The sequence below is a fragment of the Artibeus jamaicensis genome, unplaced genomic scaffold (assembly GCF_021234435.1).
Source record: "Artibeus jamaicensis isolate MK-2021 breed Jamaican fruit bat unplaced genomic scaffold, CSHL_Jam_final contig_373, whole genome shotgun sequence".
NCBI classification, from domain to species: Eukaryota; Metazoa; Chordata; class Mammalia; order Chiroptera; family Phyllostomidae; genus Artibeus; species Artibeus jamaicensis.
Genome location: NW_026521807.1, coordinates 1176388 through 1194594, shown reverse-complemented (window position 1 = coordinate 1194594; position 18207 = coordinate 1176388). Strand labels below are relative to the sequence as shown.

General features: G+C 47.3%; 1 protein-coding gene across 3 annotated transcripts in view; it reads right to left on the bottom strand.

Moving 5' to 3' along the window:
- IQGAP2 (IQ motif containing GTPase activating protein 2) overlaps positions 1–17541 on the bottom strand; it is a 279666-nt gene extending 262125 nt beyond the window's left edge. For 2 of the 3 annotated variants that reach the window (XM_053664428.1, XM_053664429.1), the window contains exon 1: positions 17258–17541. In XM_053664428.1, the coding sequence (XP_053520403.1) occupies positions 17258–17435 (178 nt within the window). In that variant the 5' untranslated portion in view covers positions 17436–17541. Of the gene's footprint in view, positions 1–15825; positions 15845–17257 lie in introns of those variants that run through there. The other variant, XM_053664430.1, reaches the window with a different exon arrangement.
- Between the last annotated feature and the right edge of the window lie 666 nt (positions 17542–18207).

The window sequence follows — 18207 nt, the reverse complement described above, 5'->3', positions numbered from 1 at the left end:
AAGACGACAGAACAGGAAACACGGTTCTCTCTAAAGCCACTGTTAACAATCCGGTGCGTTCCTTTCCGGTCGTTCCCCCACAGGGTTTCAGCTCTGACTTCCCCACAGCGCATCCTGCCTTTTCACTTATTCCACAAGCGTTTCTCCACATCATCAGAAATCAATCGGTTTGAGTTGTGTCTTCAGTAGTAACATTAACAGCTGTCTGCTGTTTAGGCTTCAAAAGCGTATGTGTAACAGAAGGTAGTAAATGAAGAGCGTGGGGAGAAAAGGGAAACTAAAGCAATAAAATTTTAATGGCGAATCCTTCTCCCAAAGCAGTCTTGGTCACCGGGGTTATGAGTGACCAAACCTCCCCTTCGGTCCCGCTGGAATCAGTGATGAGGGCGGGCAGGCACACAGGCTCCCGCCGCGCCTGGGCCAGCACAAGGTCCAGGTGGTGGAAGCAAATACGTACAGGGGAAGAAATCACAAGGCAGGCAGGCGTGGTCAGTGCCTCCTCGGGGTCTAGGAATCCCTGCCCTCCTGGCCGTCAAGGTCCTCCACATATGTGCTCCTCTGTCCTCTCCTGCAGCCAACCCCACGTGCACACGCGTGCTCAGCTCTGGGCCTCAGCTCATCCAGACTGCTTCCCTCCCCACCCGCCGAGCACTCACCACACACCAGGTGCCGTGTTAATAAGTGCTTTGCATTGGCCACCCCATTTTGTTCTACTGATGCCGTTAAGTAGGTACCTGGGCTCCCATACTGCCTGTCACAGGAGAGGAAACCAGGGCTGAGGGGAAGTGAGCCATAGAGCCCAGGTTTGTGACCCGGGCCAGCTCCCCTACCAGAGGGCCGCTGCTCTCACGGGGCAGTGAGAGCAGCTCCAAGTGCTCCTTTGTGGGGTGAACGCTTTACACGTCTCTCACTTTCTTCCTAAAAGTTTCTGAGCAGGTGAACAAGGACGGACATACTAGGGAAAATGTATACACATAGGTCAAGAAATGGGATAAAGGGAAATATAAAAGTAGGCAGGAATTGATGAAAGTAGAAGGGATATAAATACAACCAAATGATGTGTGAGCTCTTCAAAAATTCTATAGATAAGTCTCAAATTTGGCTCTGTATTTTCTATCAGCTAAAGCCACACACACACACACACACACACACACACACAACCAGAAAGTGCATATTCATAAACTTGAGTTATAGATTCATGTCCAAAAAAGTGCTGTTGCCATAGAAATTATGTTGGAAACAATGTACGCCTTAACCATCCATCCTGATCAAAGGCTCTTAAATGAGCCCATTTTCTGCTTAACTGTTGGCTCACCCCACAGACATGGCAAGGCAAACCTGATAGAAACTGCTCTAAAAAAACACACACACAGTACCCAGCTCTCTTATCCAGAATGTGCTGAAGAGACTTGAAGTCACTGAGAGGGTCTGTGACCATCCTGAGGGGCTTGCTCCCTCATGGTGTGGCCACTCCCACTGTTTGTCTGTCTGTCTATCCCTCTTACGAGGCTGCAGCCCACCAGGTGTGTCTGCTGCCTTCTGATGCCTCCGCATCCACCTCTGACCTGCTCTGCTCTCTCCCCACTCTCCCTCCTTCCATCTGTTTTTGTGATGACGTCTCAGCCTCGTCGGTGGTGAAACACTTAACAGCAGACACCCTTGACCTCGACAACTTACTTACTCACTGATGGCTACACACATCACTGTTCACAATCAGGCAGAGTCATTGGGCTGAAAAATTAGGATGTCTAAAATTCTTCCTTTCCCCAAATTTAATGGAGAGTATCTCCCCAAATTCATGTGTGCCCAGAACCTCAGAATGTGAAATGAGGTCTTTACAGGTACAATAAGTGGACTCTAATCCAATGACTGGTGTCTTATAAGAAGAAAAGGCATGCACCTAAGGAGAATGCCATGTAACTGCGGAGGAAGAGACTGGAGCAATGCATCTAAAAGCCAAAGAACTCTAAGGATCTCTAGTAACACCCAGAAGCGAGGAAGAGGCAGGGAAGCGTCCTCCAGCAGAGCCTTCGGGGGGCACAGCCCAGCCCACACCTGGACTTTGGACCTTTAGCTTCCAGATCTCTGATACAAAAAAACTGTTAGGCCCTGGCCGGGTAGTGGGTAGTTCAGTTGGTTAGAGCATAGTCCTGATACACTAAATTGTGCGTTCGATTCCCAGTCAGGGCACATACAAGAATCAACCAATGAATGCATAAATAAGTGGAACAACAAACTTCTCTCTCTCCCTCTCATCAATAAATACATTTTAAAAAAGAGAAAATAATTTTGTATTGTACTGTACTAAAACCACACAGTTTGTGTTAACTTGCTACAAACAGGAACCTATTACAATGGCTAAATGCTTTGCCCAGAAGGCAGAGTACCAAGTACCAAAAACTGACTTTTTAACTTTTCCCAAACAGGTATGGTAGGCACCAAGCCTGGAGTCGCACTGCCTGGGTTCAGATCTGTCATTTACTGGCTGTGGAATCTTGGGGAAGTTACTTAACTTCTCTGTACGTCAGTTTTCTCACCTATCAAATGGGGGTAATATTACCAACCTCAAGGGTTGTTACACGGGTTAAAACAGGTGTTCATATAAAGTGCATGGAACAGATATTGACATGTATAAGCACATTATGCATTTGTTATTATCAGCATTAGAGGTTGAACCGTCAAAAAACCAGTCTCCTCTTCTTAGAACCATGCACACCACTCCCACGTTTCATGGTCCTGCCCCCTCCTCCCAGGCATGAAGTACTGTGGGATGTCTCTCACAGGGCTGTGCAAGTAACCAGGGCCTGGCCCAAGATCAGAATCTTCCACTTACACAGGCTTGTCCAAGTTTCAATACTTCCTACACTATTCTGCAGAGCCAACCCTTTCTCTTGTTAAATAATCCTAGAAACTCCACAAACTATACTTAGCACAGTTCTAAACTAACCATTAAGAGAGAACTACTTGGTTACATGGAGTTAGATGGTTGGGATCCTCGGCTCATTTCCAACCAGGGCGGAAGGATAACCGGCCTTCCCAAACAGCAGACTGCTAGTCCCGGGCCCTCCTCGGCCGGGCACAACGAGGCCAGGACCCTCCAAGCACAGTTTCTCTATCTGGACCCCATGGTCTCAGAAGTAAGTAAAATGACCGATGCTCACCCATAGGAAATAGTTTCCCCTACTTTCAGTCCTCGGCTGTTCCAGAGCCCTGGCTCTCACGCCCGTGCAGCCTTTCACTCTAAGTGTCACCATTGCAGAGGCTGCCCGTTCACAGGGCAGCCAAACGGAGAGGCCAAGTCCAGTAAAACAGTCACAACGCATTAAAAAATACCAGCATTCCAAATAATTCTTCGGGTGTTAATTGGGATTATCTAAACCAAGGGAGGCAAACTCGTTTTACTGGGGGCCACATCAGGCTCGTCGCTGCCTTCAAAGGGCCGAGTGTAATTTCAACTCCTTAACAGTTAAGGAGCAGTTACATTTATACAGTCCTAAAATTATTTCAGCCTTTGGAAGGCAACCAGGAGGCTGATGTGACCCCTGGTGAAAATGAGTTTGACCCCCCCGATCTAAACAGTATCTTTGAAATTGATTGGAAATACATGAATAGTTTGCACTGAATGAGCACCTTCTCTGTATGAGGCACCAAGGACTTCACACCGACTCATTCATTTGATTCTGATTACTATTAGTACCCCCATTTTACAGTTGAATAACATGAACCAGGGAAGTTAAGACTTTGCCCAAGGTCACACAGTTAGTATTTGCAAGAGTCAAGTTTGCAACTAAAACAGTATTTTTGTTTAAAAACCCTACACATCCACAGAGGCAACCCATTACCTCCCTTTGCACTGTTTATAGAGACTAAAGGCAACTTATTATCTATGTTTTAATACCATTTAAATTACCAACCCAAAACTAAACTCTTTAAAAAGATGCATGTATGCAAAAATAAAAGTTGTACCTAATGTAAAGGTACAACCTTTACCTTTGTACAGGCTAACCCTTGTGCTACACACCACCTGAGGTTGCAAAGGAGTAAGTCTTGCAACAGCTAGATTTCTGTATCCTTGATCTTTGTCCACTATGAAGAAGAATGGATCCTCACATGCCTGGGGAGGTAATCTCAACAGGAGCCAAAGGCCTGCATTTTTACTAGGTTCTTCCTTGAACTCAAAGATATTTGGCCCTTCTGAGGCTGCCTCAGTTCAGTCAGTAAGTGAATAAGAGAGGGTGTGTCCTAGTGCCCAGGTCTGTTGCCCCGCCCAGCCTGTGCCATGACACCTGGACCCTCTCATCACCCATCCGGGCCCCTGGCCGCCCCACCCATCCAGCCCTAGAGTGCTCTGTATATTAGAATGTATTAGAGCTGTTATTTATTTTCATTAGTAAACAATAAATAAATAAGAGAGGTGTGGCAGTTCCTCATGAAATTGAACATAGAATTACTACATGATCCAGCAATCCCATTTCTGTGTATATACCCAAAAGAAGTGAAATCAGGGACTCGAATACACACACACACAGAGCTGTACATCAACGCCCACAGCAGTGTTATTCACAATAGCCAAAAGGTAGAAATAATCCCAGAGTGTCCCTTCGTGGATGAACAGATAAACAAAGTGTGACCTATACACACAACAGATTATCATTCAGCATTGAAAAGGAAGGAGGTTTTAACACAGGCTGCAGCTTGGGTAAACTTTGAGGACATTATACTAAGTGAAATAAGTCAGTCACAAAAAGACAAACACTGAACCCAGTGTTCGTTTCACTTCTATAGGCATCTACAGTAACCGCAGTCACAGAAACAGAAAGCGGAGAGGCGGTCGTCAGGGGCTGGGGGAGGGCGGGGGGAGCTGAGCTGTGAGCGGCAGTTTGAGGAGAGGGAAAGTGGTGATGGCTGCACCACTACGTGAATGCACTTAAGGCCACAGAGCTGTGCACTGGAAACCAGCTAAAACAGTACATTCTATGTGGCGTATTTTATAACGACAAACATGCACACAGAGTGAGGGATTTCGATTAATTCAATGGCTGACAAACCTCGGCCGACTTTAGAATCTCCTGGGGAATCTTTAAAAAGTGCTTGTTCATCACTAGCAGTGGGAGGATGGATTTGGTGGTCCCCTGATGTGCTGTCCCCAGACACAACACATTGCGCAGGACGCATTCGTGCGAGGCAGCAGGCCTGGCTTCCTCAGGAGGGGCACGCAAGACCGCTGTCCAGCCTGGGGAAGACCAGAGGGGCGTCCCAGCCAAAGGCAACTCGGCTGGACCCTGGATCCCCCCAAAAATGGCTGTCCAGTCCAGCTGAGGGCAGTCTCGGTGTGGAGTGGGTGTTGGCAGTGGATGTGAGCACGTGGCACTGAGGGCGTGGTTGTGGCGGAGAACGTGCTTGTTGGCACGTGGGACAGGTGAAAGGTCAGGGGTGAGCCGTCAGTGTCCGCACACGGAAGCTGAGACAAGCTGCTAACATGGGTGAAGTTAAGTGAAAGAATGAATGTTCGCTGTATTGTGTTTTGAGGTGTGAGGGTTCAAAAAATTTAATAGAAACACAAAACAGTGAATACTTACACCAGAACCCTACCCCAAAACAAACACATAGATCGTCCGGGGGATGGGACCCCCGGGAACCAGCAGTGCCTTTGTGAAGCTCCTATGGAGAGTCTAGTGGGCAGACGGGTTTCCGATGATGAACTAGAAGAGCTCTAAGTGAGATGTGGCACCGTGACAGCGTGGATAAGGGTCAAAGCCATGCGATCAGCCTAGGAGGTCGGCCCTCTGTTGGTGCCCAGCAGCCCTGGGGAATCTTCTCAAGCTCCAAAACGACCCCAGTTGCCCTGCCTTCCACCCCTCTTAAATAATAAGCCACAACACCTCAACTGTATACAGAAATGAGCTCTATCGACAGACTAGGAGTCAGAAACACCTTACGAAGCTTCACCCCCCGGCTTTCCCAGGTCACGAATTGTTTCCTTTTTGAACCAGTCTCCTACAGCACGGGTCTCCAAAGCACTACTCCTGCAAAGCCTTTTTGGTTTTGAGGGTCCTATCATTCACATGTGTTTTCAATATCTACACAACTAGTAAGTGCAATGGTCCAATGGACAAGAGAGGGTCTGGCAAAGGTTATACATCAGGATCTGGAAAACTGATACATCAAACACATTGCCACCCAAAGCCAAAAATTTGCCTTTTGGGCTGCAGGAGGAAAAGATTCTCATTTCAAACAGCGTATGTCACCAAAACCAAAGTGGCACTGCCTTTGAGATAGATGACTAAATGATAAACCCCTTTCAACATGAATAAGACTGCACCAAATGGTTACTCAAACGAGTGGCGACTTTACCCCACAACCGCCAACTCCCACGCAGACACACGGGGCCAGTTTCAGACCGAACCCTCACGCTCACCCGTCTTTGCAGATCAAAGTAAACCATTTTTTCAGAGGTGAACAGAAGCTCAGGAAAGTCATACCCAATGTCACAAAGTGACACCTCAATCTAAGCCTTCCCATGCTGGATGCTGACCTCACCATCACAGCGCTTCATGTCTGTCATCATTGTAGGGTCACAATACTTCCTTACAGCTACCTAAGTTTTCCAATACAATGCTGGGGACAATGGAAGCTTCCATGCAGTCAAAAAGACCACAGACTGATCTTGTTTTGACTGTGCACACTTCACAAATGTCTCCCTCCCAATTTGAATGGCCAAGGTAGCAAATGCAGTCTCCAGTGGAGGGATACCCAAAGCTCTTACCACGTTTATAGAAGGCTCTGATCATACTGGACCCTGGAAGGCATCTGGTCTGCAAACCCCGTGCAAGTTCCATCATGCACACAGCGTCCAGCACCTCCTGTTGTATGGAAGCACAGCCACGAGTGTTCTGTGTCTTTACAGGCCCTTGAGGTTCTCCTTCCGAGTCCAGAGAATAATCAATAACCTCTTAGATCTGCAACTTTTATTTCAATGTGAACACTACTTCTTGATTCCTTATTGCCTTTTACTGATCTGATCAGCTTCCTCCAGACTTTCCCTGCACAAATTTTAGAACCTTGAATAACTACTGGCCCCCTGGGCTTTTTCCTCTAGCAGAGTTACCATGCTAACTTTGCTATGTTGATCCTTGTGTTTTTAACCCAACTTCCCATCACTTCTATACAAGTAGAGATCTGGACCTCCCAACACACCAGTCTTTCCATCTGTCTCTCATCCTCTCTCACCCATACACGTGTACCTGCACAAAGACGTGCACCTGCACAGGCTCACCTGGAAAATGACATCTTTCCAATAATAACAGACTTGCTGCCAGACACTAAGTTTCCCAAGGCATAATTTGTAACTAATGGCAACTTTGTATTTTGAGCAGCAAAGGGTAACTGTTGTAACTTTTCTAACTATAGAAACATTTTTATAGCAGAAAATTTGGAGAAGAGAAAAAAAGTGTTTAATTCACCCATTATCTCATTATCTAGAAGAACCACTATTGACATGTTCACCGACTTATGTACCCAACAGTAGGGATACAGCAGTGACCAAAAGACAGTTCCAACCCTCATGAATTTTATTGCTGCTCTAATTTAATCCATGTTTTTCTGCTACTTTTTTCCATACCAGGGCTCTAGTAGTGCCTAGTTGTCTTTAATTTCATTTGAAACAATTTTGTTAGATTGTATTGTGACAGCTGTCATATCAGTGTGCACTTAAAAAAACATCAAAACTGGTGAGATTTTGTGCAGCCATTTTAATATTGAAGATGGAAGAATAACATGCAACATTTTTTGCATATTATGCTTTATAATTTCAAGAAAAGTAAAAATGCAACTGAAATACAAAAAAAAGTTTTGTGCAGTGTATGGAGAAGGTGCTGTGACTGACTGAACATGTCAAAAGTGGTTTACAAAGTTTCTTGGCACTATTGACATTTTGGCCAAATAATTCTTTGCTGTGGGGCTGTCTTATGCATTGGAAGATGTTTAGCAGCACCCCTGACCTCTACCCACTAGAAGCCAATAGCAGGAGACAGCTGACATACCAAAACTATCCAAATCACTAAAGTTATTGGTGAAAATGAAAAAAAAATCTGTCTTTTATTTTACAGAAAAGACATAATGGACTTTTTGGGCAACCCTATAGTATAATATTTTTCAAAACACATTTGGTTTGGGTTTTTTTTGGGGGGGAAAGGTAACACATAGGGAAAAAATGTCAAATATTCCTACCCTTGCCCTCAGTCTACCCACCCAAAGGCATCTTCTAAAATGATGTTTGCATAACCTTCTAGAGATAGTCACAGGTACACAGGTAAGTGCACCTTCCGTTTGGTTGCTAAATGTTGTTTGTCCTACTTAATAGATCAAAGATTTTCAGAGATTTTGAAACTGCTAAATAGAAGCCTATTACAAGTTTCCCTTCTTTCTCAGAGTTCACCTAATTGGATGTGAAAAGTTACAGCCAGAGCCCACGTGGTAGAGGAACAAACAAGCACAATCCTCCAGACTGTCAGCTAATGAAAACAGACACATCAGACATTGCAGTCCTGCAGAGCTGAGCGCAGGCGCTGAGGCCACCGGCACCACCGTCAGCACGGTCAGCACCCAAGCCAGGAAAGGACTCAGGGAGAGAGAACCGTATCTATCAATCAATCAATCTATCCATCTATCTATCTTTAATGAGTATTTCTTTATTTGGAAAATAAAACTCATTAGCGGATACTGAAGGAAAGTGAGAACATGTTTGCATCAGGCCATTTCTCAGATAAACTTCCTAGGAGTTCAGTATGCACAAGTCTCTGGGAAGACACCCAAACTGGATCGTATGTCGGGGGAACAAGGTTAGGGGGTGGGTGAAGAGAACCCGCACTGTCTGATGCTGACTACATGACCGGCATCTTGCCAGGCCCCATACATCAGCCCGGTGAGGCCCGCTGGATCGCCCAGGGCTGGGGCAGAGAACACCAAAGGGCCGGTGGCCCCAGGGACTCAGGTCAAAACCAGCCAAGTCTGGCTGATCGTAGTGCTCCCTTTTGGGGGAAGTGAGGAGCAGAGAGGTTGACAGAGAACAGTTATATAAACTTGCCAGGATCAACAACAACAACAAACGTGGTGCAAAGGGGAGGGGACAGAAAGAATGAGCGTCTGAAAGTGGGAAAGCCAAAAGCTGCCTGGATTCTCTCTTTCTAACGGTTCTAACTGTCCAGCTATTCCTGTAAGTTGTGCTTCATGAGGCCCATGACCCTAAAACTTTGCTCACTTTCTAGAGGCAGTAATGCCCAAGGGGTATCTGATGGCCTCCATACCTCTTTCTCCTCCTCCTCCTCACCCCTTTCTATGCCCCCACAGCACCCGGTTGGCCAGGTGCTGACCCTGTTAGCCAAGTGAAACTCTATAATCTCAACCAGGCACAAAGATGAACCCTCATGCATGTAGCTCCTTCCCATCCCAGTAGCATCATGAACCCTTGGGCTTTCAATGATCAGCCTAACAACCTAACACTAATGGAGGTACCAGGATGCTTAGTAACGGCAGAGTAACAATTCCTCACTCAGGTAGTAACAACATTTCTAAGATGAAAAAAAAAAAAAGCACTGCAGAAACTTAAACTCCTTTCAACTTTATTTGGAAACAGCAAAAGCCACATTAGGGTTTTTTAAAGTATAAATAAAAAAGAATTAATTTGATCCCCACACAAATTGAGATGGCCTCCATTTCCATACAGATAAAGACGTTTCCCACCTTCTGTCAGTGACTAAGGGGGGAGGAGGAGGGAAGCCAGGGGAGGGGCTGTGGTGGTGAGGGTGACCTCGCTGCCACCAGCCTCATCGTTCAAGCTCTGGCCCCATGGAGGCACATCCGGAACAGTAATGCGCCCCCTGTGTTGTACGTCGCATCCCCGGGGCTGTTTCTGTAACGTGCAATTTGCACATCTTAATGTTTTCACGCAGTGATTCATTCACCCCTCTGAGCAGGCCCTTCCCCCCGTGCATGTCACAGGTTAAAAAAGCCGGAGGAACAGAGAAGTAGAACTTGCACAGGTTCCACAGACAGCGAAAGTAAACCTACACGCACCAGTAAATATTTGCCTGGCACTTGCAAGGTACTGAGATTACCTTTAATTTGACAGATAATAGAAACGAGTTCTTATTTCAACAAGCGGTACAGTACAGAAATTTTAAGGAAAACTTGTAATAACAGGAAATATTTATTAAACCTCTTCTAGGTGCCACAGTACAAGGCTACCAGCTACTTACTGAACATAAACATTACTTAAGTATTTGAAATACATGTTGCTCCCATCACATTCAAATCAGGTCTTTTTACATGGAGATGACTAAGGAAATGCATTAACATTACTTAAGGCTGAATTCATATTGGCAGTAAAATATAAAAACGGAGACAAAGTTATCAGGAGCTAGTCTATCTTAGTTTTTTAAATGATATAAAACAATGTCTCCCTTCGGAGACTTAGTAGTAATGGAGAAAGGACAACAATTAAATCATCTTCTTTGGGGATTCTAAGCAAAATTATCATGGGAACGTCCTTCTATCTTTAATCAATAGCAAAATAAACAGACCTGTAATTTCCCTGCAATGTGGGGACGGCCTGGAGCACCTACACCTGTCACATAATATTTCTGCTAACACAGTCAACGGTTCTGAAAGCTGTGAAGGAGCAAGGGAATGACTGAAACACACTTTGTGTTGTCCTGGAGAAAAAGACGGAAGAAGGGGACGTGATTCAATCCTTCCTGCCCAGGCTCCCAGAACTGCGGGGCTGCGGGCCTCCCTTCCACACAGAACGTCTCTCCAGCTCCCCAGCCTTCCCGGTGGCTCCTGAGAGCACCGCCTCCACCTAGAAATCCTTGGGGAGCTGACCTCACTTAATCCTTTAGTCAGGGGAGATGTTGGACTCTATCTTCCAAATAACATTTGTTTACCAGAAAGGAGAAAAGCAACCTTTAAGTCATACCAACCTAACTCCTACAAAAGAAACACAAGGCTGTATAGAGATCAATGTCTGGGTTTGTATGTGGTGCATGTGTATCCCTCAGATCAAAGCCGCAAGGAATACAGTGAATACACGGCAGTCACACGCCCGTGGGCTCACGCTTACTCTACAAAAACCTGCGAGCACGGTGAAGAGGGCGTCCCACAGAAGCACCTTTTCGTCCCTGCACTAGAGCAGTGTCCCACCCCCAGAGACTCTGTTGGGAAGGTCTGCGTGGGGCCTGGGAATTCACCTTTCCAACAAGTCCTCCGGTGACATGTCCCTGCTGCAGGGCCAGCTCCCCTGGGCTGAGGCAGCAGCTGCCACTGCATCGCAGGCACAGTGGCGGGAAGGGCCACGCCCAGCCCATGACGGTAAAACCAAAGGACAGCAGGTTAGAGTTTGGCCAAATCCAAGGGCTTGCTAATGGACTGGAAGCACAGCCTCAGCCATCTTTAAACAAAACTAGAATGTTGGTCCTTTGAGGGCACTAAATTTCCAGTGAAATCTGAGACATAAAAATAGCCACAAGTAATGGAGAGAATGAGGGAAAATGAGGAGAGAGAAACCCTACCCCCCCCCCCGGGTAACTTACTTGTCAAGCCCCTTGCCCTGCTATAACTACACCTTTTCCCTGACCTGTTCTCAGTCTACCTGCTGGGACAGTTGAGAGTTAGTCGTCTGCCTCCCTGGCTGGAGTCTGTGAGGCCCCAGCGAGGGTCCGCCCCTGCCTCTCTTTGTATCGCTGAATGCCAGCAGTTCCAAAAGCATAATCGTTATTCAGTAACTCCTGGTCTAGCCTGAGCTATCTGACAAACCAGCCCATCCAAAAAAAATTCTCAACCCTAGAAGCACGGGGAAGGGCCTTGGAGCAGGCGCAGTGGAGAGAGAGGGCAGCAAAGGCCCACATATTGCCGAGTCTCACCCACCTTCCAGCCGTTCTCAGGACCAAACCCTCCAAGCACACCTACCCTGCTCACCATCTCCACTTCACTGGGCCACTCAACCACAGAAGTCTCATGAAAAGTTTTAAAAAAAAATAAAAAAGAACAATTTGCTTCAGTGAGACACTGCATCAAGCTACTCTTCTCAAGATAGCTACTTGCCCTTAATTGCCTACAAATACAGGATTCCACAAGAAATCCCATTCCACCTACAACCCTCTTCCACAGCATCATCCATACCCACTAAGCCTCAACCCCACCAAACCACCCACACAACAAATACACTGGGATGCCTTTCAGTTTTCCCACTGACCTTCCTTCAAGGTCATGTTCAAACTCACAACCTCTGTATGGCCCCTTCCCACTGCTCCATCCAAATCCATCAATCACTCCTGTGTCTTCGCTGGCACAGAACTTGGAAGTGTACTAGTGGATGAGCATTATTCTTTACCTTGCAGATTCTCTTACAAGCTGTAACCACCTCACGTCATTTTTGCTTCATCCACAATATGTTGTACATATTAGGTGCTCAATTGAAATAACTACAACTTGTTTCACACTGTGCCAGAAACCATATCAGCCACCTTTTACAGGAATATAAAACACCACTTTTCAAAGCACAGGACAAACCCTAAGGCTACAGGAGCAGTCAGTGGGCAAGTCCAAACTCTAACCCTCATCTACTCAGTTCACGAATACCATCCCACCTTTCACAGGAGAAAATAAAACTGAACAGTAAGGTAAAGAAGTATCAGTGTGTCAGTTCACTATAAGCTTCTGCCTGATTTCTCATCAACCCCAGACTTCAGAGTGTGTTTTACAAATCATCCTATTTGGAGTCATCGGAGCACACAACTACATTACAGAGAAGCTTTTCTTTGACTCCAGTGCTCCACAGTGAGATGGGACATCTCTGCATAGACACACAATCTTTCATGAAGCCTGGATGTCCTCTATGCTTTTCCTTGGGGGAGCAGGGAACAATTTAAGAAAAGACCATGTATCTCCTTTTAAGAACACACTATCCAAGTGGCTACCATTTTCTGCATTTTGATGGAATCAGGACAAACCCCTGAAACAGGAAGGTGAAACACCTACGATCCATTCCAGGGAGGTGACCTGGCAAGAGCCCGTGAGAAAAGGCTTCAGGTTCTGACAGCACTGGCTTTCAAGTTCCCACCGGCTCCTGCTAGCTGGGTGGCCTTGAGACGACATCCCAGGTGTCAGCTTCTCTGTGAGTTGGGAAGCCAGGGGCCCTCTCAGAGATGACAGTGAGCGGCTGAGAGAAACAGCACAGGACAAGCACTCGGCTCTCAGGATGTGTGCGCCCCATGCTGAAGTGCCTGCCTACCCTGTAGGACTTACCCTGATGACCAAATCAGAAGTTGAGTGTCCTTTGTTTCTCTTTTGGTTACCATGAGGACTTGGTGCATTGGATTTGTGTGGATACTAACTTTTTAAATAAAATGAGCTGTCAAAAGCTTGTGGAGTAGGAGGGTGGGGGATAACAGCAAAGGGGTTAGCTAACAGCCTAAAAACCCTAAATTCTAAAACAAAGTCTGTATTACAAGCTTAAACTCTCCCAAACAAGTCATTCTGGCTAACGACATGTGTAATTACAGTTAAAAGCATACTAAAACAACACTTTAGCCGTTGACCTTAAAGCTCCTTGTGCAATGCTCAGCCAAAACATGAACACATCAAGGAGTGACTTGGCTTTCTGTCTACCAAGACAGGATCACATGGAAACACGGCACACATCTCCAACCTTGCTTGGTTCGAATGAAAGCACCGGCAGCCTGCTATGGCCACGCCACACAAAACGCAGATGGAGTCGGTCCTGTTTCAAGACCCGAGTCTTACCAAATCAGAACTTAAATTTCTTCATCTCAGGCCAATATGGAGAAAAAGGTAAGAAGTTTAGTTACACTGCCCCCTCAGATATTCCAGTTACTAGGTGATTTAGAAATCCCCCCACTCAGAAAAGAGCATTATTTGAAAGCTCATAGCATCAGCCAGAATCTGGCTCTGAAACACACACACACAGGGCTCACGTTGCACTTGTTAAAAGAAACCAACAGTGAAACATTGATCACTATTAGTTTTACAGTGTTTCTCATGAGAGGAAAGAAGTTCAAAGGGTAAATAATCACAGCTCTTGCTGCATGAACTTGATTACAGACCCACAATAGGCACTTAAATGTTGATTGAGTTATCAGTGATAAGTCTAGTCACAAAGTCCCTCTATTGCTCTTACTGGCTTTTAAACTCTCGGTTAACTGGAACAAAACTTTTGACAGATCATAGTGGCAATGTGCTTTCAGAATTACTTTAAAAAATATATCATAATGCATTTATGATATGTTTGCATTTTAGCAGAAAAGTTATTTCTGAATCATACATACCTAAGCATAGGTGTCATTTAAATTTGGTTTGAGTGTAGAAGGAGATTTTGGTTATGATATACTATTCTGATTATGTCTACATTAGTATAGCAGTTTCCCCCTTTTCCTTTTTCCATTTCTTCTGTGCAGAGCTGCATTTGGTCAGAAGCTGATATTTTAACTTTGTTCTGCAGTAACGTGACACAAAACAACTTCACAGGTTGCAGGAAGACGTGGCCAACACGAAAGCAGCAGGGATTAAACAGAAAGTGGTGTATTCAATTTTAATTCCCTGCTCCAAAGTGCAAGTCAGAAAGACTTCTGCAATCTCTCATGTCAAAAAAGAAAGAAAGAAAAGAAGAGAAAGAAAGAGAACGAAACCTGAGAAGGGAGACTTCATGGAGAACTCATTGAGAAATCTCTCAAGTGCAGCTCACTCTGGTATTTTACAGACACTCAGCCTGGTGGAGAGGAAAGATACTATAACAGCCCGGAGCTGAGCTTGTTTATTCTGTACAAGAGTTACGAAATTAAGTGACATTTCAAGGGCAGAAGGAGAGATGGCAAACAGAAGACCAGACCTAAAACAAGTGTAATGACCTAATTCAAACTAGCAAAACGCTGTTTTTAAAGCCCTGGCTCAAGTGCATTTTCTCCACAACGTGCCGCACTGGAACTGAAATGACAACAATGTATAGGGAGGGTGTTGGTGCTTTGCCTGTTTTTTAATGTTGTAGGTAAAGCCTGTTTGGCACAGTTCAAGGTTTTATTGAACCTGTACTTACCAAACCCACAAAAATAAAAAGCAGAGCCTTGTCGTGCAACACAGCAAGGACAAGCCTGCACCATCCTCATGTTGACAGGAGCCCAGAAAGCCAAACATCCAGAATTATTCTAGAGCATCACACAGTCCCCCCTTTGCATGGATCCTCAATGTTAGGTAGTACTTATTAACACTAAGCTATATGCCACTAGATATCATTTTAAAAGAAATTACAAACATACACCATTTATGCTCCTGGTACCAAAATTATAGAAATGTTCATTTTAGGACATAAGAGGCTGTTGTATTAAAGCCTTAACATTTCTGAGCCGTCATACAGTCTGGAAACTGGCAAATGTTTTCCATTTATTACTACATTAGGTGACCGAAGAATGCCAGCACTTGATGACCTGGGGGAAGGTAAACAGGGGCGATTCTAACGAGATGGCACATTAGACCGGAATCGTGAGAAAAGCTGGACGGTGACTCCCAAAGAAAGCAGCTGTGTGACGTGCTCTTCACGAGTGTGGGACGTGAACCTCCGCGGGCCGCTCCTGAGCGGTGTCGCTACTGAAGCAACCCCACAGACGCACAGGCAGAGACCCAGACGGAAGTGCTGCTTTAATGCACCTCACTCACCGCTGCTACTCTGCACGGCACAGCGAGCTAGTGGAGGGTGTCACAACGAACAGATCATGGTTTAAAATATGACATCAAAAACTACTTTTTGTATATATTCACCTAGTTTCCAGACAGAATGTGGCACAGCAATGCTACTACACGTTCCGGGAGCTTGTCACACTATAAAGTACTTTCGCCGACTTGGATGGGCACGGCACGCTCCCTTGCACCCAGTGAGCTCAGCTGTCTCTGTGCGGTTTACCAAAGTGCAAACTCAGGCTTCAAAGGGCTGGTTCTTGGTTAACTGCTGAATGCATTTCTCTACAGTTCAGAGGCTTCAGCTGACTCCTGAAGTCCCCTCCTTCATGAGGTCTCCTCCTCACTCAGAGCCTGACACCACCAAGGTCACGTGGGAAAATTAACTTCCCATTTCTGACACTCCATTCCAAGACTGAGGGAGAGGAAGAGGAGGGTGAACTTACACAGGTTGACTACTCCCCCTATTATAGTGGGCAATTCGGTGGTCCTCCCAGTCGGCCAGAACCACAAAAACACCACCTTGCAACAGGTTTCACCACCTTAACCAAAACCTGGTGCCTTTGCCACCAAGGCCAGCCTCCGCAAAAGATTAACCTGTGGTCCTTGGCCATGGCTCACTAACAGGGCCAACCCTGGAGAGAGAGAGGGCGCCAACTTTCTGTTTGTTTTAGGGGAAATACTTCCTGGCACATGTTTAGTAAAAACTCTGAACTCTGCGCACGGAGCCACGTGGTTAATGCTAATCTGGCTCCATCCACCCACAATCCGCCTTTAAAGCAACCTCTTTCCGAGGGCAGTCCCTGGGGTAATGGACACCATCTCGTTACAGTCACACGAGCTCCTCTCTCTGCGGCAGTTCTCCCGCGTGCGCGGCACTATCCTGCAGGGTTAGAGGGGGGCGGGGAGGAGAGGCTGCGGCCAGAGGTGTTCCTTTCGGCAGCAGCAAGAAAGGATTCACATCTGTGGGGCCCAAACTGGCTCCTTCGGTCCTTTCGGTTCAAGTCAAGTCCGCGGGAACCACGTAGGAGGAAATGCCTGTCCCTCCAGGAAATGCGACTTTGCCACTAAGGGAGAGAGCGGGCACACAACTTGGGGCGCCCACCTGTAGACAGCAAACAAACTTTCCTTCTGACTTGGAAGAATCCAGTCCCTTACGCCACCCCCTGGCCCAAGCCGGCAGCGGCCTGGAGCTCTGCTAGCTCCTCACCTGATACCCCTAAACTCCCAACCTGGTCCATCCCAGCGCGCAGACCCAGCGCGGCCGGCGCGCCCCGGTGGGGTTTGCGAGGTAAGAGAGTGAGGTTTGACAGCTGGGGATCATAAATTTATGAGGAAAGCAGAAGGACGCCGCTCACTACCCTTTGTAACTCCAGCTCCCAACTTTGCAGCCACACAGCCGCTGCCCTCCTGTTCTCTCCTAGGCGCGCACCCGGCTCCCTCGGCTTCTGCAATGCCTTTCTAGGGAGAGGGCTCCCCAAAGACGGCGGAAGCCCCGCACTCCCGGTACACTTACAGCCATAGCGGGGTCTCTGCAAGGTCGGCAGCTCCTCGTGGGGCATCCTGCGCGGCTCGGGGGGCCCGCCCCGGGCGCGCCCCCCGCGGCTTCCCTCGCTGGCCAGGCTTGCCGGTTCCGCGCCCGCTGGCGCGCTTGTATCCGGCTTCTCGCTGCCCTCCCCTGGCCGCCCCGGCATGGGCGACCGGCTCCCTCGGCGCTCCCTCGTCGGCGCCCGCAGCAGCCTCGGCGCGCAGACACCGGAGCCCAACTGAACTCTCCTCCCTCACTCCCTCCCCGCTCCCGCCGCCGCCGCCTCCCTGGGCAGGTTTCCTTTCTCCTCCAGCCCGGCCCCGTTATCCAACGCTAGGAGCGCGCCACGGCGCAGCGACCCCTACCGCGTGCGAGGCGCAACGCCCGGGCCGCGTGGGCCCGCCCCTAGCCGGCTCTGTATTGGGAGAAAGGCTGAGCGGGTCGCGGGCCGGGATCCCCTGCAGCTGGGGCCCGCGCAAAGCTGGCGCCCTGGGGTCTGCGGCCGCCCCGCCTGACGTTTCTCACTTCTGGGGCGTTGAAAGGGTGGAAGTGAAGCTACGCGGGCAAGAGCAAGAAAAACCGCAGAAGATACAGGCAGCCCCATCCGCCCAGGGTGTTGCTCAGTTACAGAAGAACAAACAGCCAGTTCCTCTGGGGAGATTGAGCGCTGGTCGCATGTCTATTTTTTTAATTTTCCCCTTCGAAAATTGCTATTGTGCCTCCTGGTCTACAAAATACAGAGTTCCTCTTTCATGACAAGAAACCGAGAGTGTGTGCCTGCATTTCCTTGGAGGGTCGAAATAAACAGTTCTTAAGCAACCATTCAAATTACGAGGGCGAGTCAAGCTCCACTCACCTTCGGCCCGTCCTCCCTCCCTCTGCGCGCTAAAAAAAACTAGCCCAGCCCAGCGGGGGTAGCACACACAAAAACCTTTTCC